General features: G+C 47.7%; 3 protein-coding genes across 3 annotated transcripts in view; 2 read left to right on the forward strand and 1 right to left on the reverse strand.

Moving 5' to 3' along the window:
• The window catches only part of plch1 (phospholipase C, eta 1), a gene marked incomplete at both ends in the record, with an annotated part of 65,801 nt that extends 63,318 nt beyond the window's left edge, over positions 1 to 2,483 (forward strand). The window contains one exon of the mRNA XM_084443521.1: positions 59 to 2,483. Within this exon, the coding sequence (XP_084299647.1) occupies positions 59 to 2,483 (2,425 nt within the window). The remainder of the gene's footprint in view (positions 1 to 58) is intronic.
• A 3,514-nt stretch (positions 2,484 to 5,997) lies between these two features.
• olfcr1 (olfactory receptor C family, r1) lies at positions 5,998 to 11,302 on the forward strand (the record flags this gene model as incomplete). The annotated part of the gene is made up of 11 exons (XM_084443634.1): positions 5,998 to 6,275; positions 7,053 to 7,168; positions 7,472 to 7,575; positions 7,934 to 8,113; positions 8,466 to 8,654; positions 8,746 to 9,219; positions 9,513 to 9,722; positions 9,918 to 10,041; positions 10,205 to 10,398; positions 10,515 to 10,796; positions 10,877 to 11,302. 11 exons carry the CDS (start codon positions 5,998 to 6,000, stop codon positions 11,300 to 11,302), a joined length of 2,577 nt encoding a protein of 858 aa, XP_084299760.1.
• A 2,708-nt stretch (positions 11,303 to 14,010) lies between these two features.
• Positions 14,011 to 27,390, reverse strand: LOC311313592 (extracellular calcium-sensing receptor-like; the record flags this gene model as incomplete). The annotated part of the gene is made up of 9 exons (XM_084443754.1): positions 27,251 to 27,390; positions 17,325 to 17,619; positions 17,106 to 17,192; positions 16,534 to 16,803; positions 16,149 to 16,355; positions 15,723 to 15,983; positions 15,325 to 15,552; positions 15,070 to 15,193; positions 14,011 to 14,912 (listed from the first exon to the last, which is right to left on the reverse strand). Exons 1-9 carry the CDS (start codon positions 27,358 to 27,360, stop codon positions 14,011 to 14,013), a joined length of 2,484 nt encoding a protein of 827 aa, XP_084299880.1. The 5' UTR covers positions 27,361 to 27,390.
• Positions 27,391 to 27,739: the final 349 nt, after the last annotated feature.

Raw genomic sequence — 27,739 nt, forward strand, 5'->3', positions numbered from 1 at the left:
CCGCCAGGGGGCGCCACAACGACCTGAGACTCCATCACTCAGTGCGGTGACGCGCGAGGCTGCGCTCCCCTCGTCCTCCGCCGCGCCCCCCCCCCCCCCCTCTCTACGTGGGCCGCTCCGACCTGCACAGCCCCGCCTCCTTACAGGACAGCGCCATCTCCAGGCTGATCGATGAGGTCTCCCTCGGCGACGAAAACGACACCCGCGGCTCCGTGTCCGCTCTGATTGGCCAGTTCGACCTCACCGTGGACAGGAGTCACCTCAGCGCGCTGTCGAGCAGGGATAGGAACGCCGAGCCTCCGGTCATCAGCGCTGTGTCTTCCCCGGCCCTTCCGCAGTCCGGCTACCAAAGCTCCAGCACGCCTAACAAGCCCTTGTTGACCCTTGACCCTACCATCCCGTACCCGGAGGTTCATAACCCCACCTGCCCTCACCAGACAGCAGTACACCTTCTCACTCCTCACAAGGCAAACAAAACCTCCGACTGCGCGAGCACAATAACCCGCTGTTTCTCTCCCCAGAAGACGGTTCACACGTCAAACCACACGAGCTGGGAGGTCCCGCCTCCTCACGGCGCCTCCCCGGTGTCCCCCCCCGCCCCGCCCCTCTTCTCCAGCCCGGAGACCGCGGAGCAGGAGGAGGTCTACACCATCCTGGACGAGGAGGTCCTGTCTCCGGTATCCGCGTATGACCTCAAGACCGCCGGGAACGTCCGGGCGGACGCCGCACCCCCCGGCACGGGTCCATCCCCGGCCAGAGGGCCCCCCCGCACGGATCCGGAGACCACCGAGGGCTGCGGCGGCCCCCGCGCTCGGAGGGGTCTGTTGGGGGAAACGGATGATCCGGGGAAGGGGTACAGGGATGCGTGCGGTCTCACGCGACCAGGGTCGGGAGGACAGCGGGGCGTGTCGCGGGGTCACATGTCCCCCTCCATGAACGGTGACCATTTCCTGTTGTGCGAGGATACAGCCGGCAGCAGCCTGATGGAGGTGGAGATCAACGTGGACGAGGATCCGTTGGAGATGGCGCTGGCCTCCCCGCGGCACGCTGCCACACCGGGGGGACGCGCCAGCCCGACCAAGCGCCACGCCATTTACCAAAAGCACGAGTCCGCCCCGGGCTACGTGCGCCGAAACCAGCCCTCGCTGCACTACGCTCCCCCTGTCCAGCGCTCCCACTGCCCCTCCCCCCTCGGTCTGCCCTCACGTCAGCCATCGTCTCATCACGCCCCCTACATTGGCTCCCAGACCACCCAGCTCTCTGCCTTCCGTAGACCTCCGGAGCCAAGACCCTCCCACCCCAGCCCCGTACGTCTGAACAGCTACCCCTCCCCCCAGGACAGAACCGACTCTCATCGTGGCAGTGGGGAGTTCAGCAGGGCTTACAGCCAGCCACACGGTTACGGTTATGACTGGCCCCCCAGTAGGCGAGCGCAAGTGGAGGGGGTGGAGGGCTTCCAGAGTGGCTCCTCTTCCTCGGAGTGTCTACAGGCTCTGTCTGCTATGTCTGCGAGTCTGTCCAGAGACAGAAGCCTGTACTCTCCCAGCTCTGACTGTGACTTGGCCTACAGCCAGATGGACTACGACTGCTTCACTCCCCCCTCGTTCCACTCCTCCGCCTCCTACTGCACGCAGACCCAGACCGAGCTCCATACCCAGCCCCAACTACAGACCTACGCGCCCGCGCACAACCGCCCCCTGCCCCAGCGCCAGTGCTATACGGGCCCCTCCCTGGCTCCCCCTCAGCCTGGCCCTAAGGCCCCCAAACCCCCTAGCCCCTGCAAGTCCAAGTCACTGGGGGACTTGACTTCCGAGGACATCTCCTGCAACTTCCAGAGTAAGTACCACATCATCAGCCGCAGCTTCATCACCCCGTCTATGAGGGGCAGGAGGAGGGCGGGGGGCCCGGCCCAGCGGCCCCAGTCTGCAGACCCCCTCACTGAACAGCTGCGGAAGCTGGTCAGCCTGGAGGACAGCGACGGGTCCTGCCTGCCAGCCCAACTGCCCTGGCAGCTGCTGCCCCCCGAACCCCTCCCGCCCCGACCCCAGCCCGCCAACGCCCCGGCCCCGGCCCCCCCGGATGATGAGGACGTCCCTCCCCCGCTCTCGCGCCGCCTGTCCTCGCGAAGCCAGAGCCGCGTCCGTCACATCAACAGCCGCGCCCGCGAGAGACAGCAGGAGGCGCTGAAACCCCGGGGCGGGGCGCCGATCGGTGGCCACTCGAGCCTGGGAGGGGGGGTGGTGCTGCGGAATAAGCCAGCGTCCCAGAATCCCCCGGTGAACAGACATTCCACCGGCTCCTACATCGCAGGCTATCTGGACCGGCTGGAGGACAGAGGGCTGCCCGAGGGGGCGTGTACCGCTCTGCGGTACGGGTATGGAGATCACTACGGAGACCAATACTACACCGATGACCCGCTGCTGACCTCTGACCCTGCATGCTCCTCCTCTGAGCCCGAGGTGTACTTCCTCCTCAGACTGTAGACCGGTTACCACCTAAAATGAGATGAAAGGTTTTAGACAATGATCTAAAGGGAACTGATGCCAAAGGGAACTGATTGAAATGTTAAATTGTTAATTGGCATTGTCAGGTCTCTTTGATGACCTTGCCCAATCTCTGTTTAATCTTAGGTGAAGTCAAATGTAACTCGCCGATCATTAAAGTCGCACTGAAATGAAAAAAGCATTCTGTCCCATTTTGGTTCACATAATTAGTCATAGTGTTCACCTATTCAACGATGTATGCCAAAAAAATTACAAAATTCTACTTTTGTTGTAATCTTATATCAAAGTATATAATTTCTTACTTCCTGGAAAACGGTAGGTCACGTGCAATGACGACAACAGGTACTTTAGATTTTAATAGTAATAATAATCTCACGACATCCACCCGCCAATCAACGCTATCCTTCTATCGAATCTGTCTAAAGTTCTTAAAACCCGTCCACTTGTCAATGTTCCAATCAAATTCCTCTAAACATATGTCCCACCCTCATAGCTTGTTTGCGTCGGAAATACGTCAAACTACGGAAGTTAGATGATCTCTAACGTCCGTTTCAGTGCGACTTTAATCTTTTTTTTCCTGGTAATGACTGTACTGTAAGTACTGTACCTCCCATTTAGGCTGATAAATGAAGGCATACTTCCAATGTCAATTCCTGGTCTGACAGTCTTTTTGTAAATGTGTTTCATGGCCTGACTGTAAATAATGTCTGTGTTCTACTTCAGTGTGTGAATGTCATTGGGAACAGGCTGATTCCTGCAAAACTCGTTCCCACATTGATTGTACATTCTACTGTAGGTTACGCGTTCTGTCCTGTACGTTACAGTACTGTGTTTCTTCTTACTGTCCAAACTATGTACATTTACTCAAGCAAAACAAATGAGGAAACCTGTTTTAAACTGAGGGGAAGTTTTGTCTAAGTCTTTGTAACTTTACATTAACTGTGTTGTCAGATGGTCACTTTTAAAAGGAAGGGATCGACATTATTAGAGATCTTAACTGATTTTCCTCCTTCTCTTGTTGGTGTTCTTTCTAGGTCGTTTGTACATATTCTGTTGCATGTCCGTTTTCAATTGGACCCGCTGAGTTTTGATTGAGAACAACCTGTAAGAGTGTTTCTGTTTTCAGCATGTTAATTATCACGCATGACTATGCACCGGCCTGTAGACATTTCAGTGCCCTACTACCTTTGCACAGAACAAGTAATAGTTGCATTGGATGCAATACATTACTAAATAGTACAATGACTTGCTTACTCACACTTTCTTGCTCTCTTATTAGCTTGGAGTTTAGCAATTTTAAACCATGTTAAACTAAACTTTTTGAGTTTCAATACTTTTATTTTTCTAATTACTTTGATACAGACTGCAAAAAAAGAAATCATGTGAGGTTGATTCATACTTTTTTTATCCTCTCCCGAGGAAGAGTTATAAAATGAAGTAACACACTGGAATAAGCTGTGGTAGCGTAAACAACAGGGGTTTTAGACCAACGGACAAAGATGCAGTTTTTTATTCTTACTTTTCAGTGTTAAACCCATCCTCTCTTTGTATGGTTGCTCATCAGATTACTGTGAGCGTTTCCTACCAATGCAATAAAATTCTGAGACATTTGACTTGGGGAAAAAAAAGGAATTCTGTGAATTGTTTTGTCTCCAAATGATCCTGACTGACTTGGTTCTCTCACTCATCTGTCTGTTCCCTGTCTCTAAATGATCCTGACTGACTTGGTTCTCTCACTCTAAATGATCCTGACTGACTTGGTTCTCTCACTCTAAATGATCCTGACTGACTTGGTTCTCTCACTCTAAATGATCCTGACTGACTTGGTTCTCTCACTCATCTCTCTGCTCCCCGTCTCTCTTCCTCTTCTCTCTCTGTGCTTCCCTTCCCCCTCCTCCCTCACAGTTGAATGGCTCTTAATGGGAATTGTGATTTTTAATAGCTTCATTCTTGGGCATTTTACACAACTTTTCAGGTAAACGGGGAAGTTTATTAGCTAGCTATAGTTTTTAGCTAACTAATTTGGCCTATTTTCTTCAACAATGTTTGCCCAAGGTAGGTAGACCGTAACCTGCTTATGACTAGATCTGGCCCTGCTTAAATGTTTGACTTGTTGATCTACTGTACAGTACTTCACATACAGTATGTTCTCATGGCCAACTAATGATCTGCTCTCAAGCAGCCTAATGCTGTACATGCTGTTCTTAGAGTAGATTTACCCCGTTTGTAGTACTCAGACATGTACTAGGACGATCCCATTCCACCAACTTAAATCAATAGCCATACAGCAATGTATACTGGTACAGTAGTTTTCCTTTCAGTAGCATAATAATAATTACATGTAATGACATGACACATTCCATTCCATTGAAAGTAGGCCTACAATGCATTTTTTTACTGATGTTAAACTATGTTAAAGTAATTGCAGTGAATTGCAGTGAATGCTCAATAGTAATTTCAATTAATGGTGTACTATCCACTGATTCCTTAAGAAAATTGAATAATCCCTTGCTTGCACTCGTCTTTGTCTATAAATCAATATTGTTTTTCTCTTTGTGAACATACAGTACCATGTATTATGACAATGTATTTGTAAACAACAAACAATCAAGTTTATATTTCAATGTTTCCTTCCTTCCTTCAATGTCAGCCCTTACATCCAATTCAGTGAATAGTCTATGAACTTGAAACATGCATTTCACCAGCCCCAACCCATCCCAGATGATAATAAAAATAACAATTTTATTGATATTATTACATTGACTAACTATATATCATTGAATTTGCCCAGTGATGAGAATGTGTGAAGCACATTAGATCATCAGAGCTACAGTACTAGGAAAGGTGTCATGCAGACCATGCTGGAGAACCTTGTTAGTGCAAAGGTCAAATTAAGATTTCTGGGCTTTTCACAGCTCTTAATATTTCACTTTAAACTTTTTGTATGAAATTGTATTTTTCTGTTTACCTGGGATGTCCCTGAGGTAGAGGACTTCTTTAAACATGGCACACACACACACCTCCTCCCCTCTGTGTTGTTGCACGTTGCTGAGTGTGGATAATCATATCTAATTGCTCGTGAAATGAGCAGTAATGGAGATGGGACATGCGACCTGCGGCCAGAGACCTATGGCTACTGGGGATAACATGTTCTATGGTGTGCCACACACACACACACACACACACACACACACACACACACTTGATGAACGACATGGAACAAAACAAAAAACAAGGTTCAAAACTCTCCTCACCGCCACCCACACATGTGCAAAACAAACAAAAAAAACGTTTCTGCTCCCCTTACTGCAACACTAATTGCTGAGTGTCACGCCATGACCAACCATTTTACTCCAGGGATCAGTGTTACTGGGAGGTGTCTCTGTTATCTTGTTTACTGCCTGTCCACCGAAGGCACTCTGGTCATCATAAATACCCAAACTTGCCCTTGACAAGACATCAGACCCACCCCTACCCGTGAACCCGTGAACCCATGTCCATGTCTTGGCTGGTCTCTGGATGGCAGAGCTCAGCCATGCCCCTGCTCCTGCTGTGGATGGTGGGCAGAGACGAGAGTCTCAGGGTGGGCTTGGGGCTGGAGGTGGTTAAGGCGTCCGTGTGCACGCGGTGGGACCGCTCAGTGGCTCTGGATGACGAGGGCCTCTCCCAGGATGGGGACGTGTTGATCGGTGGACTCTTTCCCATTCACAACCGTCCTCCTGCTCTGGACCTCAGCTTCACACGGCCCCTGGACCTCCAGCCTTGCCTCAGGTTAGTAATCCTTTTATGGATGCCATGATGAGTGCATTCTCTGTTCTAATGGCTTGTAAAGCAATAATCAGTAAGACTTTGTTGTATTTAATTTATTTTGCAGTTTTCAATGCTTGAATTTCATTTAGAACTTTTTTTTTTTTTTAAACTTTTTAAAGACAATTCTTTCACTCCTGATTAAGATTGTTTGGCTGATTGAGATTAGGTTTTGATGGAATATGTCATTATTTACTCATCTAAGTACTTACAGTAATAAATAATGAGAAGCTTTCTGAGAGTAGATGCTAGACTGATGGTCATTTAAAAAGATGATTGCTGAGTTGTCATAATGTTTATGATACAGATTGATAAAACATGATACTTTGAATTTCATTATTGAATTTCATTATTGATCCTCTATTGGATGATGACTGATTGTTTGATTGACATTGTTTTCTCACAATAATGTACATCTCATGATATGCATCTTGTCACAATAGCACTGAGAAGATGCCTGAGGTTATGGTAGAACAAGAAGGTAGTTGGTCATTAAACAATGGTCCTTTAATCCAGTGATTGCTGAGGTGTCATACTGCTAGAAGTAGAGAACCTTTGATAATCATTTTTTATTTTATTATTGATGTTTATTATATATTATTATTTCTGTTTTGTTTTTTAGCCCACAGTAATGTACATCTTGTGAGGTTGATCTTGTCACAGCATCACTTTCTAGTCAATTACACATCCTGATTGAGCTGTGTCCCTCATGTTTTCATCCACTCATCCCCATGGTTTCAGATTGCAGGGGGAACCGTTAAAACTGGTGCACGCCATGGTGTTTGCGGTGGACGAGATTAACCATAACCCCTTCCTGCTGCCAGGGCTGCGTCTGGGCTACCGTATCCTGGACAGCTGTAAAAAGCATCCCTGGTCACTCCGTGCGGCGCTGTCTCTCGTGGGTGGAGGGAGCCACCAGTGTAACTTATCACACCCCCTTCCTCCAAGACTGTCTCCTGCTGGAGAACCAGGAAGTACGTTAGAACCTTAACTTAATAAAGCAAGGATGAAAGGGAAAGTACACCACTCTCATTTTGAAATAAACAACATTTTTCAATCATTGTGGAGGTAAAACCAACTGCTTCTTATCGCATATCAGTACAGTAAAACATGTTGCTCTTGTGTCATGTTAGTTGATATTTTGTTTTTGTGTTCTATAGATCGGTCATATAGGGACCACTCGGTCTCCCTGGTCATCGGCGATGTATCGTCCACTGAGAGCATCATACTGTCCAGTACTTTGGGGCCTCTCTCTGTGCCTATGGTGAGTCCTGTCTTGTCTGCTTGTGAAGGTGTCAGGACATTATTAACCAGTTGAGACCAGTTGAGACCAGTTGAGACCAGTTGAGACCAGTTGAGACCAGTTGAGACCAGTTGGACTGTGACCTACGCTGGGGGTCTGTCTCCACAGAACTTCCCGGTCCACTAGGCATCATTGATTTCTGCCCCGTTGAAGATAGCTACATAGTCGTAGCGGCAATAGTTATCTCTTTCCACATCGAACTTCTCAAACTTCACCTCTGTGATCTGCAGGAGGAGGAACAAGTTACAGAACTGTACCTATAGAAATATACAGTATGTACAGTATTTCAAAGAGTAGAATCTGACTGTATTTTCACCAGATCAGCTACCAGGCCAGCTGTCCTTGTCTCAGTGACAGACGTCAGTTCCCCAACTTCTTCCGAACCATCCCCAGTGATGTCTACCAGGCCCGGACCATGGCCCGACTCGCCCAACGCTTCCGTTGGACCTGGGTCGGTGCGGTGGCTGTTGACAATGACTACGGTCGTCTGGGCATCCAGGTCTGTGTCATTGCTTACAGCTGGGGCTGGAGAGTTGGGGATTGTCCAGACAAATGACTACGTCTAAGTTTGTGTTGCTTTAGATTAATTTCACAACCCCCCACTACCCAAAAAAAGGTGACTGCCCATCCAAAAATATCACCCAGGAACTGACCCTGCTGCTGATATACAATACTTTGTTCAGAGGCCATACAGTTCTAGTGTGCATGTTATGTCCTGTTATTTAGAATACCTGTAGTCTGCATGTTCTGTGCATGTTCTATCTCTTGTTCCATGTGTTCCTGTATTGCTCAGTGTATAGATATTCATTTTGTGTTTTTAGTTGTGCTCCTGCCCCTCCGTCCCATCCTAGGTGTTCCAGGAGGAGGTCCGGGGGACGGGGGTGTGTATGGCGTTCTACGAGACGTTCACCAGGGAGACTCTGGCGAGGGACATGGAGCGGGCGGCACTCACGGTCCAGGAATCGACCGCTCGAGTGATTCTGGTCTTCGCCTGGTACACCCACGCTAGAGCCCTCCTCCTTGAGCTGGCCAAGAGAAACGTGAGATACTAGGATCAAGTTTCACTCAGGGGAAAACTCATTTACTGAGGATCCTTACTGTACACCTTTTAATAACTCCGTCTCATTCTAGGTGACTGACAGGCAGTTCCTGGCCAGTGAGGCTTGGAGCACCAGCGTAGATCTCCTCCAGAACCCCGCCCTCTCTAAGGTCGCTCACGGTGTTTTGGGCGTGGCTATCCGAAGCGCACCTATACCTGGGTTCGCCTCTCACCTCAGAAGTCTGCATCCGTCACTCCGGCCCGAAGACAGGCTGCTGAAGGAACTCTGGGAGAATGAGTTTGGGTGCAGCCCCGAGGCAGCAAACACACACGGCACGTCCCCTCCCTCCTCTCCTCTGCCCCCCTGCAGCGGGGCTGAGACTCTGGTGGAGGTCCAGAGCACCTTCACAGACACAGGCCAGCTGAGGGTGACCTATAACGTGTACCTGGCGGTGTACGCTGCAGCCCATGCCCTGCATAGCCTGCTGTCCTGCCCGGGCAAAGAGAGCCCTCCCTGGGGCAGCAACTCCACCTGCTCCCCTCCTCACAACATAACCCCCGCGGAGGTAGATACAGTTACATGCATGTCAGTCACGAGATGCAGATATACTGTACAGAAATCATCTACTGTAGCTAAAATATCAAGACATTAATCCATGACTACATACAAATGCTATCAGTACTTTAGAATACTTCAGTCGTTGTTTTTCATTCTGTAATGCATAATGTTAAGTGCCCTATCAGTGTGTGATTGAAACTAAGTATGAACAATAACGATTTCCCCCAGCAGACTAACAGCTGATGGAAACAGTTACAGCACCTCGCGTCTACCGCCTCACTTTCTTTAATTTTGTTTTAGCTGTTATTGCATCTAAACCTTGTGAACTTCACGACTCATCTTGGGGAGGAGTTCTACTTCCAAGGTGCTGACATCCCCGCTGTCTACGACCTGGTGAACTGGCAGTCCACACACCAGGGGTCACTCAGACTAGCCACAATTGGTCAAGTCAAAGGGTCCAATCTCCACATTGACGAATCAGCTATCCAGTGGAACACAAGACCTAATGTGGTAACCATGAATTGAAAAATGTTGGTCTGTTTTAAACATTTAGAATTGCACAAAACACACACACACACACGCATACACACACGCACACACTGTACATGAAAACATATTCCGTGGTTGTGACGTAGATGTCTATCAATACCGTACATGTTCATGCTGTATCTGTCTACAGTATGTTTGTGGTATTGGCGAGTGCAGGTTCCCAAATCAGTGTGCAGTGAGAGCTGCCCCCCAGGCACCCGTGTGGCCAGGAGGAAGGGGGAACCTGTCTGCTGCTTCGACTGCATCCCCTGTACTGAGGGGGAAGTCAACAATAAGACTGGTGAGAATCATACAACCCGGTTTCACTAATTTCACTTAACTGTACACAGAACTGAGAGGGCCTCGGGTCAATTACTGTTAACAGATTCATGATGTAAATTCATCACACTGTGTCTGTATACTGAATATCTCTCTTCTCCTCACACCCCATCTGTCTCTCTCAGGTTCTCTCCGCTGTGAGCGCTGTCCTCTGGAGTTCTGGTCGAATAGCCAGAGGACGGCCTGCATCTCTCGCCAGCTTGACTTCCTTTCTTTCAACGAGACCATGGGCATCACCCTGACAGCCGCGGCCCTGACCGGTGCTGTGGTGACCATATGGGTGTTCTCAATCTTCCTGTACCACCGCCACACCCCTCTGGTGAGAGCCAATGAGATGAGCATGACTACCTCAACGTGAATTGAAGGAGATTTCTCTCCATCGTCTCTTGCCTGAGATACTGTATCTCTGTCAAACCCTTCTTCCTCCTGTTTCAGGTGCGCGCCAACAACTCGGAGTTGAGCTTCCTGTTGCTGCTGTCGCTCAAGCTTTGCTTCCTGTGCTCGCTAGTGTTTATTGGCCGGCCGTCGGTGTGGGCGTGTCAGTTCCAGCAGGCGGCGTTTGGGATCAGCTTCGTCCTCTGTCTGTCCTGCCTCCTGGTCAAGACCCTGGTGGTTCTGGCAGCGTTCCGCTCCTCTCGGGCCAGAGCGGGCACTCTGATGAGGTGGTTTGGTCCGGGTCAGCAGAGATGGAGTGTCTGCTTCTTTACCTGTGTGCAGGTAGTGTAAGGGCGCTACTGTGTTGTAGATGTAGAAATAAGACTGTGAGATGACTAATCAAACTGTATGTTGTGTCCCAGGTGGTGATCTGTTCTGTGTGGCTGTCCCTGAGCCCTCCCCTGCCTCATCAAGACCTGGGCCTCCAGGGGTCTAACATCATACTGGACTGTGATGCTGTGGGTTCTGTGGTTGGCTTCTCCCTGGTCCTGGGATATATCGGCCTGCTGGCCTCCATCTGCCTCCTCCTGGCCTTCCTGGCCAGGAAACTCCCAGACAACTTCAACGAGGCCAAACTCATCACCTTCAGCATGCTGATCTTCTGCGCTGTGTGGGTGGCCTTCGTTCCAGCCTATGTCAGCTCCCCAGGGAAGTATACGGTTGTTGTGGAGATCTTTGCCATCCTGGCCTCCAGCTACGGCCTGTTGGTCTGCATCTTTGCCCCCAAGTGCTTCATCATCCTGCTGAGGCCTGAGAGGAACACCAAGAAACACATGATGGCTAAATAGCAGAGAATCTGCAGTCATGTTTTGTTTTTTTAGATTGTATTTCATTCAATTAGATACACAATCTGTGCCTGTACTGTTCTGCGATTGAGATTGTAGTGGACGTTGATTGATAAAAACTGACAAACTAGAACATTTAATTTTGTTTCTCTCTTTAATGGTCTTGACTATGACAAATAAATTGTCTTCATGTGTTCCTCAATAATCCCTACAGGTTCTCTAAACAATATCAAAATAAAAATACATCTGAATTTTCTGAGGATTTTTTCTGAATTTTCTGAGGTGTATTTTCCTTTCCCAGATGACAATTGCAACCTTGTTTAAGTCAATGCTACAGTTCAATAAAACACATTCCAGCAGTTCCTTTGAAGTCAGAATGTTTAATGTAAAATATATGACTAATTAATTAATGAATCACTCATGGGTTGATGGCTGTGAAAGCTGAATGTTTTTATTTAGTTGTATTCTGATGTGTATTCTGATGGGTCTATCAAGGGCATTATGGGTAGAAACACATCTGAGATGACAAATCACAATTTAGATGCATTGGAAAAGACCAAAACAGTGATCCAAAAACAAAGTTACTTTTGAATAAATGTATGCCTCACATGTTGTGCTATAATGAAGCCTCATCAAATCATTTAAAGCTGCAGCAAGATTTCCATAAGATTTTAAACATTTAAATATTGCTATGATAAATCCAGACAGGTAAGTGAGCTCTGTGAAAACTGTGTCTTTGTAGACTGCTGTTTGGTTCTGGCATAGACTGGCATAGACAGTCTCTAAACGCTGCACTCAACTATAGACTGAGACCTACTATATATCCTGATGGGGAGCCAAAGTGTAAACTACGCCCTCTACTGGTTGGGTTTGCACCCGCCCTATCTTTTGCATGGGAGAAAATAGACCTTGAGGGTCTTTATCAGCCACATGTGAACCCACAACACACATGAGTGAGGGGCGACACAGCAAACACAACACACACACATGTCTTCGGTGGTTGCCGGTGGAAGTTGTCCACTCCATTTATCCCATCCAAGCTGTCCTCCAGGGGCAGCCAGGAGCAGTGGGCAGCCTCTTCAATGGCGCCCGGGGACCAAGTCCAAGTGCTCAGTCCTCAGGGACCGGACTGAAGAGCATCTGTTCTTCTGCATGTTTTTCGGATTGGGTTATTTTGGGAGAAAACCCTTGCGAACACAGGGAGAACATGCACAAAAAGGACTCGGAGACCTTCTTGCTGTGAGGTGACAGTACTAAGTACTGCGCCATTGTGCCACATGTAAGGGATTTGGGGTTCGGTGTATTGCTCAAGGACACTTCAGCGCACTGCCAGGAGCTGGGATCGAATCGGGGACCTTGCTATCCCCAGCTGGCCACTCTACCTCCCGAGCTACGTGGCGAGGCTCTGGTGTTAGCTATGAATCAACCCTAGACAATGATGCACTTGTTGACAGTTTTAGGGCTTGTTGACCCCAACACTGTCTAGAATGGCCTCGTTGTCATAGGGTTGATTCATCGCAGGTTCACACACAGGCAACCTAAAACCTTCAATGAAACTACATGGCTGGGTGATTCTTTAATCACCTCACCAGCCTCTAGGTGGAACATAAAGGAGTCAGCTAGATCTACCACTGACTCCCCCTCAAAATCCTTAAGGTGACCCATGAAAGTATCTCTGAGACTAACTGTACTTCCTTTAGGTGAGCCATAAACGTATTTGCCAACCCAACCAAGGGCTCTCGCTCCTCTCCGGAAGCTACATCAAAAGGGGACTCCACCTATGCGCACATTTCGACACATACCATTAAGACCTCAGGGAACTCCCTAGTCAGTACCTGACAACACTACAGAGCCAGAGGAAATAAGAGAGGTGTTACTCTCAAAGCGTCCTTTAGCATCATTCCACTGCACTGAAGTGACGGCCTCAGGCCCCTGGGCTCTAGCTGCCAATTTCTCATTAACCTGCGCTCGGTGTGGTTCAGGAGAGAGGACAGAAGGCTCTCTCGCCCTCTCACCTGCAGGGTCATTAACTGACAGCAGGGAGGAAATCGGTACTAACTCAGAACACCAACTAACCACTCTCACGGGAGAAAGGTCAAACTCAGCGTCACGTGACCTAGCCCAGATCTTCTTCAGCTCCCACTGAAACTGTATCTCTCTCCTCCTCCTCCTCCTCAAGCTCCCTCTCTTTCATCTCAAGCTGAATTTTGAGCGCTCTCTCCCTGTTCTGCCCACATAGCCTCTAAGGAGAACCTCTCCTCCTGCAGCGCTATTCAATCACTCCTTGTCATGGAGGAGACCTCCATTGCACAACTCACCACCACCAGCCATGACCCAGTTAGACTCATGAACTGCTGTTTAGTAAGCCGCTGTACAATTGCCCTGGCCGAAGCCACTGAGGCCCTCATCTCCCTAGTTTCACTAACACCAGCCATACAGTATGATGTCTAGTTCAAAAGTGATGTTGATTTTCAATTTTCGACAGAAATCCAAGATGGCCACAAAGATGGCCACCAAACTAACCCAAGGGACAACATTTCAAGTTGGTAATGGGTGCATTGTGAACTACCTGTGAACTACTGTACCTGCAGTTTTACTGTAGATATTTTTATAGATTGCTTTCAGATGTACTTAGTGTAACATTGCAGCTAATGCTAAGCACAGATTAACCAAAGGTTCTGGTTACAGTCAGAAACATCTGCATCCTTCTACTACTTCCGACCCATGATGGCCTTCTTGGTGTTTTTCTCTGGCCTGAGCAGGATGATGTAACACTTTGGCCCAAACAGCGCCACCAGCAGGCCAAAGCTGGAGGCCAGGATGGCGAAAACCTCCACCACATCTGCATACTTCCCTGGGGAGCTGACATAGGCAGGGACGAAGGCCACCCACACAGCACAGAAAACCAGCATGCTGAAGGTGATCAATTTGGCCTCGTTAAAGTTGTCTGGAAGGTTCCGAGCCAGGAAGGCCAGGAGGAAGCTGAGGATAGCCAGCAGGCCAATGTATCCCAGCAGCGCAGCAAACCCAGCCACTGACCCAACTACACACTCATACACTATCTTATCACTCTGGTAGAGTGTGTTTTTATTTGGTGTGGGTGACGCTGACAGCAGCCAGGCCATGCAGATGGCAGTCTGGATTAAGGTGAGAGTCAGGACTGTCCCTCTCTGCTGCCCAGGACCGAACCACTTCAGGCTGGCTTCACCCCCTGGTTTAGAGGCCCTGAACACAGCTAGAACAACCATGGTCTTCACCAGGATACAGGAGACACACAGCACAAAGCTTATCCCAAACACTGCATGCCTCAGTTGGCATGTCCACAGCCTGGGCCTCCCAATGAAGAGAAGCGAGCACAGGAAGCAGAGTTTGAGAGACAGCAAAAGCAGGAAGCTGAGTTCAGAGTTGTTGGCACGCACCACGGGCGTGTTCCGGTGATGAATGAAGATTCCAAGGACTATGGCGGTGACAAAGGTGCCTAACAGCGAGATGGCTGTCAAGGAGATGCCTAGGGGTTCATGGTAGGAGAGGAACTCCACCCCCTTGGCGACACAGCTGTCGCGCTGGGGGCTGGACCAGAAGTCCTCAGGACACCTAGAGCACTCAGTGGAGTCTGAGAGAGAGAGAAAGAGAGAGAGAGAGAGAGAAAGAGAGAGAGAGAGAGAGAGATAGAGAGAGATGTCTTTTCCCATACAGATAAACAATCCCACTCTACACAATTGATCACTGTCTGAAGTGTCCTCAGGGTTCAGACAGGTCAGTGCACTCACCAGTCTTATTGTTGACCTCCCCCTCGGAACAAGGGATGCAGTCGAAGCAGCAGACAGGTTCCCCCTTCCTCCTGGCCACACGGGTGCCTGGGGGGCAGCTCTCACTGCACACTGACCGGAGAGGCTGCAAGGAGGGTGGTGGGACAGGGGACATTTATTCAATGTATAAGCACCACATAAGGCTGGCGTACTGTGATGATTTTTAAAATAAACAATAATCAATGTTTAATTGAATGGTTAGTTCCCTCTACTGACCTTTTTCTCTTTGAAATTCCAGTAGATTCGGTCCTCATCGAGCATCAGCTGATGACTGGCAGGAAGTGACCCATCGACCACGCCCACATTCTGAATCTGCACCTCTCCGTCTGGGAGCCACGCCCAGTTCATTACATCATAGATGGGCAGGGCATCACCATTCTTGTCAAATGACACGGTGTCACCAAACCCAGTGGTGAAGTTGACCCTCTCCAGGTAGTACACCAACTGGCCAGGGGGGGGCAGATAGGAGAGAAACACATATTGCTTTTCATGTCTATGGCTGCTGCTGTTTTAGTATGTGTAGTATACCAATATTTACGTGTGTAAGTGTGTGTGTGTGTGTGTCTATGTGTGTGTGTGTGTGATGCGTGTATGTATTAGTGTATATTCCTCACCTGCCATGGCTCCATTCTGTGAAGGCTGGCACAGCTGTGTTCGCTGAAGGGCCCTCTCCCTGGCACACACTGCAGCAGGTCATGGAGGGCATGGGCCAGGGCGTACACTGCCTTGTACACATTATACTCTGGCCTTAGATCAGAAACATCCAGATATGCTGACTCCACACTTCTAAGATCCTCCTGTCCACTGCACACAGGACTGTCCCGATCAGCAGGCTCAAACTTACAACCAAATATCTTCTCCCAAAACTGCCTGACCTTATAAAATAAGAGGAAGATTACAATTAATATAATAATAGATTTTACTTAAGGACAGCAGTTACAGCATTACTGGGGTGGATTCTGTTTTCAAATAATTTAACTAAAGTTGATGCTACAGCTTATTATTATTGTGTTATAGAGGTTTTAAAAACACATTTTTACCATACTGTGTCCATGGCCATTGGTGGGGCTGTCGTCGGGGCGGAGACGAATGATGAAGTCCCTGAGCCCAGGTATCTCTCCACGACGGATAGCGATGCCCAATGTGCCCCCCAGGTAGGGCATGAGCCTGGGGTTATGGAGGACTGTGGCTACAGTCCAGCCCTCACTGGCGATCCACTGCAGCCCTGTCACATTCTGTCTCACCACCTTTGGATATAGTGGATCGTCAGCAATATTACACTGTATTCATCCATGGTTGACAAAACTACCTCACTTTTGTTTTGAGTGCCGCTATTGATGATAGATCAACTATAAACATTTAACTTGTTTTAATTTAACACACTTTTAACAGGGTATTCAATTAAACATTCCACAGTGTTTTTACCTCATTCATCAGTGGGATCATGTAGCCCTGGATGGAGAACACCACAACCACACGGGCTGTGGAGCTTCGGACCACACCCACAATCCTGCTGAATTCTGCCGTATCGCTGTGGCCAGGCAGAACCTCAGAATAGGCCACACAGCCCCCTCCAGACCGAGCCAGGTCCTGCTGGAAGGAGCGGGCTGCATGGATGCCGTAGTCATCGTCACTGACCAGGAGGCCCACCCAGGTCCAACTGAACCTCTTCAGGATCTGGAGCATGGCACGCACCTGGAGAATTGTGAAGATTAGCACCTTAAATAAGGTGTTTTCTTAACAAGCCCAAAAGGAACACTTTAAAACTACAGTTTGTACGATTTAAAATAAATTCAATTAAAATCAAGTCTTTCTATCAACTCACTGGCAGTGCTATTTAGCTGCTGGTTCAGATACTGTACATGTTGACATACACTATATTTAAAGGAGTAGTAAAGGGAAAAATCATGTTTGTAACCTTAAAACAGGGCTAAACATGATTTTTCCCTTTAGTACTCCTTTAATGACATCACTGCCTTCTAATTCTCAGTCATTACCTGGAAGGCGTCACTGGGGATGGTTCTGAAGAAGGAGGGGTACTTGTGTCGGTCGCTCAGGCAGGAACAGGTGGCATAGTAACTCACCTGAGAGGTAAAGCACAGCCAACACAGGAAGAGTCATGACGTTTAATACAAGTCACACATTCACAGCATAGCCCTTCACACCAAGAAGTACACTATCATTTAGATACTGTCTATAAGCAGACAATAACTTACCATGGGTACTCTGAAGAGACCGAGAACACTGGAGATGGCAATGGAATGGGTTGACCCAGGATCCCCCACAATTCCTAGCACCGGGGGAGACCCTGTGCAGTTCTCTTCGAATGTAAACTCGTACTCTATTCCAGTGGACAACGACAGTGCAGCACGGAACGACACTCCTAGCTTGAGACAGTTATCATAGAGACTGTATCCCAGGGTTACATTGGACAGCAGGTTTGGGTTCTTGTTGATCTCTGTTATTGCAAAGGCCATGGCCTGGGCCTGAATAAAACCATCTATGTCAAAACTGACAGAGAGAAGGAGCAGAAAGAGGAGGAGCAAAGAGATAAAAATCATACCTTATAACCTGGTAGTTACACAGGATCGCTGTTGACGTAATTATCCAAAATACCACGTTATCACCACATCAACTTTTTAGTTTTTTTTTCTTTACAGATATTTAAAGACAGTAATGTCAAATGTTTATATCAGTGTATCTTTTAGCTCATGACTAAAATGTTGACACTTATAAGGCTATGCTCATCAGCTATGCTCTCATCAGGACAGTTGATTGATATCCGAATGAACTAAATGCGAAATCACTTCTGATTTAATCAAAATTCCATATAATCTCCAGAGTTGTTTGAATTGATGGCTTGAGCCCATGCCACCCTGATCAGCAGTGCCTGTGTGACAGCAGTCTCGGCTGTCCTAGACTCTCTCCCCCTGTCTGTCACTAGCGTGGGCATCACTCACCCCTGGCAGCTGGGCTGTTGTGGCTTGGAGGTGAAGGACAGCTCTGGGAATGTGGTGAAGAAGTGGACTGCAAACAGTCCACCCAGAACCACGTCCCCCTCCTGGTACATCCCGTTCAGGTGGAACTGCTCCCTCAAACCACAGGAGGAGGACGACAGAGAGGAGGAGGAGGAGACCATTAGAAGGGTGAGAGAAAGGTAGAGGTAACCCTGAGAGATCCTCATGACTTCCTTATATCCCTCCCTTTCTCTCTCTCTGTCTCTCTCTCTCTGTCTGTCAGTTTTCCTCTATGCCCCTTAGTTTTATAGACAGTGATATCCAACCTCTGGGGAGATAACTGGTGGGCAGGACCTTGGGTGAGAAAAGGAAAGCCGTGGTATAGAGGTGGGGAGACACTGTTTACTTTGAAAGCATTTTTCTTCAAGTGATGCAACTTTCCAGGATTCCTTATACTGTATGATGCAAGTACGCCTTATGTCAACCTTCATCTTATGTCCTCTGGTCAAAGTCATTGAAATAAATAGCAAAAGGCAAACGAGACAATAGCAGTTGTTATTTCCTTCTGGGTTTTTGTGCAGATCAGTGGCCTTAGCTTTCAGAGGCTAAAAATTAGTGAGTTATACTCTGTGATGTCCCCTAGGTGGCAGTAGCATACTCCTCCACAGGTGGACAGGGAGCACGCTCTGTTCTTCCTGTCTGCCTCCCCCCTCTGTCTGCACCTTGCGCTTGAGCTCAAACAAAAAGACAGCACACTTTAGAGCATAGGGAAATTCCCGACGACACACAGGCTTGTGCAAATAGACACATATTCACTCTAAAAAATGAAACATTTGGTGAAAAAAATCACTCTCTGTTAACAGGTTGCTACCATCCGTGTCTTTTACAGGAGCAGATTGGCTGGTGTTTTTGCCATAGAGCTGTTTGGTGATTTTATATAACACTCTTCTTTCTACCAGCTTCTGCATAGCAGGCTAACATCTCAACAAAGGCCCTTTTGCCATTCTTTGCTTCCTTTTCTTGGTCTTTAGGCTTCATGGACCTGTTTCTGGAGTCTCAGTGACGTGGTATTCAGCATCTTGGCCTTAAGTTGTTGTCTTTGTTCTATTTTTTGCCAAGTGCCAGGTGCTAGCCACTCCTTGTTCTTATTTTCTCTGTAGCCCAGGATCTTAGTAGCGGCCTCAACATAGGTGTTCTTGAGGGTTTCCCATTTGGTGTGGATACCGGGGTCCTCATCAGTTGAGTCAGCCAGGGCACCAAGAGCACCAAAGCGATTTCTCAGCTCCAACACAAACGCTTTGTTGATGTTCTGACATTTCAGTTTGCCGATGTCGAGTTGTCTCTTTCATTTCCTCTGCTGTTTAACTTTCCCGAGCTTTCAAGATGAAAGATTCCTGAACTTCAGCTTAATGTTAGCTGTCACCAGGTAGTGGTCGCTGTTGGCATACGCACCACAGCAAACTCCAACATCCCAGTGGGACCTGCGCCACTTCCCATTGATTAGGATGTGATCAATCTGGTTAGTTGTAAGTCCATCAGGTGACCCCCAAGTGAGTTTGTGTATGGTCTATGTGGGAAGATGGTATCACCAACTACACCAGGGTCCCAAACTGTACACATGTACCAAGTTTCATACTGTTATGAAAAAGTGAGCAAATCAACTCAACAATTCACCACCTGGACTATGACTCATAGAATGCCTTGCAAGGCACACTGAAACTAGGTAGCCTATTCTAGTATCCAAGGGTTGGTTTAGAGCATTGGTGACCAAGCAGGACACCACAGTATGTAACTGTTTTTATATTTTCAGAAACTTTTTGAATTGGTAATTGATTCTTGTTTACATATTTTTGTGCATGGCTGTAAGTCAGCGCACCTAGGATAGCAAATGTCGGGTTGTCAGTCCCTTCCTGGCTCCCTCCCTGGCTTCCTCCCTGGCTTCCTCCCTGGCTTCCTCCCTGGCTTCCTCCCTGGCTTCCTCCCTGGCTTCCTCCCTGGCTTCCTCCCTGGCTGCCTCTGTCCCGTTGTTGAGCTGCAGTTCTATGTTGCTACCACAAGAGGCAGATACACTGCATTTCCCGTTTTCGGCCACGGGAGGGCAGCAACAGGCTTAGATAGACTGTGGCCGTGTCCGAATGTGCATACGGCCTACTGCCTACTATATAGTACCCACTGTATAGTACCTACTACTCCATGCAGTATGCAAAATAAATGTAGTATACTACTTTGACTCTCCAGCGGAAATGACGGTGGTGCGTAGCTACGTACGGCTGTTTTCATCATACCCTCATCATACATAAAAAAATGTTGCCTTTCCCACCCGTTTTGAGCGTAGCTGCTGCCGCCAGGAGAAGACGGCGTGTTCGTGCTGCAAGGAGAGGAGCAATCATGTGATTGCTTCTCGTCCTACTAGAGGCTGAGGTAAATATTAACGTTAATGTTAGCTAGCTAGCACTTGATTAGCATAATCCACCACCCACGTAACACTAGCGTTACACCCCTTGTGCAAATGTAATGGTATAGTTAACCTATCTAGCTAGTTAAACTCTGCCAAGCGGAGTTTATCTCCCCTTGTTTCCCTTCATTGATTAATACAAGTGATTAGAAAATAGTAAAATCCCAGCCTCATTTACTTCACTGCACCCCCTGATTTGTACAGACATCATTATCTGTAACTTACAGACATCATTATCTGTAACTTAGAACTAAATGTATCTAGTATTATATTGCTAAATAAAGATATGCCATCAGCACAAATGAGTTAAAGTTGGCCCTAAATGTTCCCTACTCCGCGCCCGCATGGAAGCCAGAGGTCCCTATGCCCAGGTGAACCTCCATGTCCCTCTGTTGAGGACCTAATTTGAGGGCGGTGACACCAGGAGGGACTTCAGATTGTCCAGACAGACTCTAACCAACCTCACGGCTACCCTGAAGAGTGGTCACCTCCAGGGATGGGGCAAGACCATGGAGGTGCTAATAATAACAATTAATAATAATTAATTGCATTTATATAGCGCTTTTCTCAGCACCCACGCTTTACAATGGTCTGTCTTGTCATTCACACACAGGTGCTCGTCTTTGTGTACTGGAATTTAAACAATTCAAAGTAAAGTATATTTCTGAAGACCATGGTGTAATACAAATTTATAAAGTAAAATGTTTGTTGAATTTCGTGAAATGTTCGTTATACATACCACTACATGTAAAATTCCCTCTTTTTGTATAGTATTTATACCAAACAGAAGTATCTACTTACTGTACACCTACACATTGAGGGCATCAGACATGCTTGTCCATTAAGATCCATGTCATGTAACTTGGAGGGTCTAATCACTCAGTGAACAGGAGGAATGACATTAGGAAGAGGGACGTTTGCTCTCTTTTGACTGGGCATACATTAAAAGGAATGAGACAAGAGGCCAATGTAATTGTTAATTAATTAATTGTTAGTTTAATAAATAAATTAACAAAACACAAAACTTAAAAGATAAAAAAGGAAACTATTTAAATAAGGCTCCCTCCAGCAACTTCATAAGCCTCTCCTCCCTTTTCCTGCACTCCCTCTGTCTTCTCTTTCTCTCTCTGTCTTCTCTTTCTCCTCTTTCTTCTCTTTCTCTTTCTCCTCTTTCTCTCTCTGTCTTCTCTTTCTCCTCTTTCTCTCTCTGTCTTCTCTTTCTCTTTCTCCTCTTTCTCTCTCTGTCTTCTCTTTCTCTGTCTTCTCTTTCTCTGTCTTCTCTTTCTCTCTCTGTCTTCTCTTTCTCCCTCTGTCTTCTCTTTCTTTCTACCATCTGTCCTGCTCTTCACTTCTCTCTTTCTTCATTTCTGCTCTCTCCCTCTCCCACCTCTCTCTTTCCGCTTTCTTTTCCTTCTCTATTTCAGCTTTCTCCCTTTCCCACCTCTCTCTCTCCGCTGCCCTCTCTCTCTCGCAACCCATCTTCATTTCCATCAGCTCCTCCCTGTAAGCCGCCTCCTTCTCCTTCTCTCTTTTTCTCTCCTCAATCTCTCTCTCATTCTCCTTCTTCTCTTCTTCCAGCTTGTTACTTTCCATCATCTTCCACATCTCCTCCAACTCCCCACTCCTAGATCGCCTCTCCTCTCGTCTCCCTGTCCTCGCTCTGTCTCTGTCTGCAGGTGGGGATGGGGTCAGCGCAGAGGGAGGGGAGGCCACAGCCGATGAAGGGTACAGGGCGGACGAGGAGATGAAGACCACTGGGGCAATAACGTGGCTGGCCCCCATCGCCTCGTCCAACAACCTGTACCACTTCCAAGTGTGACCACTGTGGTCTCCCCATTCTCTGAGCTGACCCCCGCTCTGGGGCTCTTCAGATCCTATGAAGGGAGGTTAGAAAACTTTTCTAGTGTCATATAAACTCTGTTGTATGTAATGTCCGTTGGTGTTGGGTGTCTTCTCTGTGTGTGAGAATGCTCTGCACAAGCATTTCACTTTATTCAATACATATGTGACAAAGTTTGAACTTGAAATTTAATGTTCAAAATCTTGGAGTGCCCTTTAAGTAGTATCTAGGCCTGTTTCGATCCTCTAACTGCAGCCTCTCTTCCTCTCCTCCCCGAGATAATCTCTAATATAATAACAGACTGTATTGTTCAAAACGTGTAGCCCACCTGCCTTCACAACTGTTACCAATCCAGTTTTGTCAGATCAGGGATGGTTTGGACGGTTAAATTCTATATCCAAATAGTCTCTATGTCTTGGGTGTGGCCCGACCCATGATGGCCTTCTTGGTGTTTTTCTCTGGCCTCAGCAGGATGATGTAACACTTTGGCCCAAACAGCGCCACCAGCAGACCAAAGCTGGAGGCCAGAATGGCGAAAACCTCCACCACATCTGCATACTTCCCTGGGGAGCTGACATAGGCAGGGACGAAGGCCACCCACACAGCACAGAAAACAAGCATGCTGAAGGTGATCAATTTGGCCTCGTTAAAGTTGTCTGGAAGGTTCCGAGCCAGGAAGGCCAGGAGGAAGCTAAGGATAGCCAGCAGGCCAATGTATCCCAGCAGCGCAGCAAACCCAGCCACTGACCCAACTACACACTCATACACTATCTTATCACTCTGGTAGAGTGTGTTTTTATTTGGTGTGGGTGACGCTGACAGCAGCCAGGCCATGCAGATGGCAGTTTGGACAGAGGTGAGAGTCAGGACAGTCCCTCTCTGCTGCCCAGGACCGAACCACTTCAGGCTGGCTTCACCCCCTGGTTTAGAGGCCCTGAACACAGCTAGAACCACCATGGTCTTCACCAGGATACAGGAGACACACAGCACAAAGCTTATCCCAAATGCTGCATGCCTCAGTTGGCATGTCCACAGCCTGGGCCTTCCAATGAAGAGAAGCGAGCACAGGAAGCAGAGTTTGAGAGACAGCAAAAGCAGGAAGCTGAGTTCAGAGTTGTTGGCGCGCACCACGGGCGTGTTCCGGTGGTGAATGAAGATTCCAAGGACTATGGCGGTGACGAAGGTGCCTAACAGCGAGATGGCTGTCAAGGAGATGCCTAGGGGTTCATGGTAGGAGAGGAACTCCACCCCCTTGGCGACACAGCTGTCGCGCTGGGGGCTGGACCAGAAGTCCTCAGGACACCTAGAGCACTCAGTGGAGTCTGAGAGAGAGAGAAAGAGAGAGAGAGAGAGAGAGAGAGAGAAAGAGAGAGAGAGAGAGAGAGAGAGAGAGAGAGAGAGAGAGAGATAGAGAGAGATGTCTTTTCCCATACAGATAAACAATCCCACTCTACACAATTGATCACTGTCTGAAGTGTCCTCAGGGTTCAGACAGGTCAGTGCACTCACCAGTCTTATTGTTGACCTCCCCCTCGGAACAAGGGATGCAGTCGAAGCAGCAGACAGGTTCCCCCTTCCTCCTGGCCACACGGGTGCCTGGGGGGCAGCTCTCACTGCACACTGACCGGAGAGGCTGCAAGGAGGGTACATTTTTTGTTCAATGAAACGAGCACCACGCGAGGCAGGCATCCAGTAATTACTTCTTTTTTTTTATAGATAATAATCAGTGTTTAATTAAATAGTTATTTCTTTCTACAAACCTTTTTCTCTTTGAAATTCCAGAAGATTCTGTCCTCATCGAGCATCAGCTGATGACCGGCCGGACGTGACTCATCGACCACGCCCACATTCTGAATCTGCACCTCTCCGTCTGGGAGCCACGCCCAGTTCAGTACATCATAGATGGGCAGGGCATCACCATTCTCGTCGAATGAGACACTGTCGCCAAAGCCAGTGGTGAAGTTGACCCTCTCCAGGTAGTACACCAGCTGGCCAGAGGGGGGAGATGGAAGAGAAACACGCATTGCTCTTTATGTGTCTATGGCTTCTGCTGTATGTGTATACCAGTCTGTGTACGAGTATGTGAATGTGTGTGTGGGTCTGTGTGTGTGTGTGTGTGTGTGTATGTGTGTGTGTGTGTGTGTGTACAGTATGTGGTGTAACTTCCTCACCTGCCATGGCTCCACTCTGTGCAGGCTAGCACAACTGTTTCCTTGAAAGGACCCTCTCCCTGGCATACACTGCAGCAGGTCATGGAGGGCATGGGCCAGGGCGTACACTGCCTTGTACACATTATACTCTCCCCTTAGATCAGAAACATCCAGATATACCGACTCCACACTTCTAAGATCCTCCTGTCCACTGCACACAGGACTGTCCCGATCAGCAGGCTCAAACTTACAACCAAATACCTTCTCCCAAAATTGCCGGACCTTAAAAAATAAGAGGAAGATTACAACTAATATCTGCAATAGTGGGCATGTACCTTACAAGGAGAGCACACATTGCTGAGGGTGGATTCTGTTTTATGATTGCAGCTGATTGTACAGCAATTATTACTGGGATATAGAGGTTACAATGAATCTTTACCATACTGTGTCCATGGCCATTGGTGGGGCTGTCATCAGGCTGGAGACGAATAATGAAGTCCCTGAGCCCAGGTATCTCTCCACGGCGGATAGCGATGCCCAATGTGCCCCCCAGGTAGGGCATGAGCCTGGGGTTATGGAGGACTGTGGCTACAGTCCAGCCCTCACTGGCGATCCACTGCAGCCCTGTCACATTCTGTCTCACCACCTTTGGATATTGAGGAATATATTACACTGATATTCATCCATGTCCAAGAAAACTACCTCCCTTTTGTTTTGAGTGCTACTATAGATGATATACAGATGTTCAGCAACTATAAACTTTTAACTAAGTTGGTGTGCAACAAGTGGTTAGGGTTAGTATATATATATATTAATAATATTAGCATATTTCACAGTGTATTCCATCAAACATTCCAAAGTGTTTTACTTGTCATTACCTCACTCATCAGTGGGATCATGTAGCCCTGGTTGGAGAACACCACAACCACACGGGCTGTGGAGCTTCGGACCACACCCACAATCCTGCTGATTTCTGCCGTGTCGCTGTTGCCAGGCAGAACCTCAGAATAGGCCACACAGCCCCCTCCAGACCGAGCCAGGTCCTGCTGGAAGGAGCGGGCTGCATGGATGCCATAGTCATCATCACTGACCAGGAGGCCCACCCAGGTCCAACTGAACCTCTTTAGGATCTGGAGCATGGCACGCACCTGGAGAATCGTGAAGATTAGCACCTTAAATAAGGTGTTTTCTTAACAAGCCCAAAAGGAACACTTTAAAACTACAGTTTGTACGATTTTAAACATTCATCTCTGTATTACAATGATAAATCAAGAGGGGTCAGTAAATTAACTCCTCTGTGAAAACCATGTCTTGGTAAGTTAAGAGGGATCATTAAATGTGGTGCTCTGTATTAACTGTTTGTTTACAGTTTATTAATAGACCACTGTTTGTCTGTGCTACAGTTAATCAACAATTTGGTGTTCGAGAACTACAATAGAACAGCAGGCACTCTGGTTCAAAGTATGTGCATGTGCTGAGATTCAGCAACACAGGGCATTCTTCTACAGTCTTATTTGGGAGAGTGGGTGTACCCACACCCACAAGCCGTGACTGTGAAGAAAAAAAATGTACCCTGGAAGATTGAATTTCTTCTCACTGCTAGCTCATAACAGACTCATAGCACAAAGGTTACACACTGAAGCTTTAACTTCTAAATCAATTATTTCTACTTACTTTCCACTCATTTAGCTGCTGGTGCAGATACTTGTTCACAGATCTTTAATGACATCACTGCCTGCTAATTCTCAGTCATTACCTGGAAGGCGTCACTGGGGATGGTTCTGAAGAAGGAGGGGTACTTGTGTCGGTCGCTCAGGCAGGAACAGGTGGCATAGTAACTCACCTGAGAGGTAAAGCACAGCCAACACAGGCTAAGTCATGACGTTTAATACAAGTCAAACATTCACAGCATAGCCCTTCAGACCAAGAAGTACACTATCATTTAGATACTGTCTATAAGCAGACAATAACTTACCATGGGTACTCTGAAGAGACCGAGAACACTGGAGATGGCAATGGAATGGGTTGACCCAGGATCCCCCACAATTCCTAGCACCGGGGGAGACCCTGTGCAGTTCTCTTCCAATGTAAAGTCGTCCTCTATTCCACTGGACAACGACAGTGCAGCACGGAACGACACCCCCAGATTGAGGCAGTTATCATAGAGACTGTATCCCAGGGTTACATTGGGCAGCAGGTTTGGATTCTTGTTGATCTCCTCTATTGCAAAAGCCATGGTCAGGACCTGAATGTAACCTGCTACGTCAAAACTGACAGAAGGAGCAGACAGAGAGGGAGCAAACAGATAAACATCGTACATTTTAACCAGGTATACAGGATCACTGTTTAACCAGGTATACAGGATCACTGTTAAACCAGGTATACAGGATCACTGTTACAAGAGGTTGTTACCACATGAACTGTCATCTTTTTACAGACATAAAAAGACAACAATGTCAAATTTGTATATCAGTATGTCTATTAGAACATGAGTAAAATGTTAGTGCTCATGGCATCATATCCTACTGTATCTCATCAAATCAGGACAGTTGATTACAATCTGAATACAAATCTCACTGAATATAAAATCTCTCCAGAATTTTAATTGATGTCTCGAGCCCATTCCAATCGAATCAGCAGTGTCAGAACTCCATCCTGTGCCTGTGTGAGATCAGTCTCAGCCACCCTAGACTCTCTCCCCTTGTCTGGGATAGCAGAGACTAGCGTGGGCATCACTCACCCCTGGCAGCTGGGCTGTTGTGGCTTGGAGGTGAAGGACAGCTCTGGGAATGTGGTGGAGAAGTGGACCTCGAACAGTCCACCCAGAACCACGTCCCCCTCCTGGTACATCCCGTTCAGGTGGAACTGCTCCCTCAAACGACAGGAGGAGGAGGACAGAGAGGAGGAGGAGGAGGCCGTTAGAAGGGTGAGAGAAAGGTAGAGGTAGTTACCCTGAGAGATCCTCATGACTTCCTTCTATCTCTCTCTCTCTCTCTCTGTCACTTTTTTCTATATCCCTTGGTTTTATAGAGCGATATACCAAACTCTGTGGCGATGATGTCATTTTCTAATCTAACTGATGGGCAGGACCTTGGCACATCAAGTGCCATGTGGGCATAGGGAAGGCCAGGGGACAGGGGTGGAGAGACACTTTGAAGCATTTTTCTTAAAGTGATGCAGGATTCATTAGGGATACTGCATGATATGAGTATGCCTAATGTGAACCTCC

This window comes from Borostomias antarcticus (genome assembly GCF_949987555.1).
Source record: "Borostomias antarcticus genome assembly, chromosome: 1".
Classification (NCBI taxonomy): Eukaryota; Metazoa; Chordata; class Actinopteri; order Stomiiformes; family Stomiidae; genus Borostomias; species Borostomias antarcticus.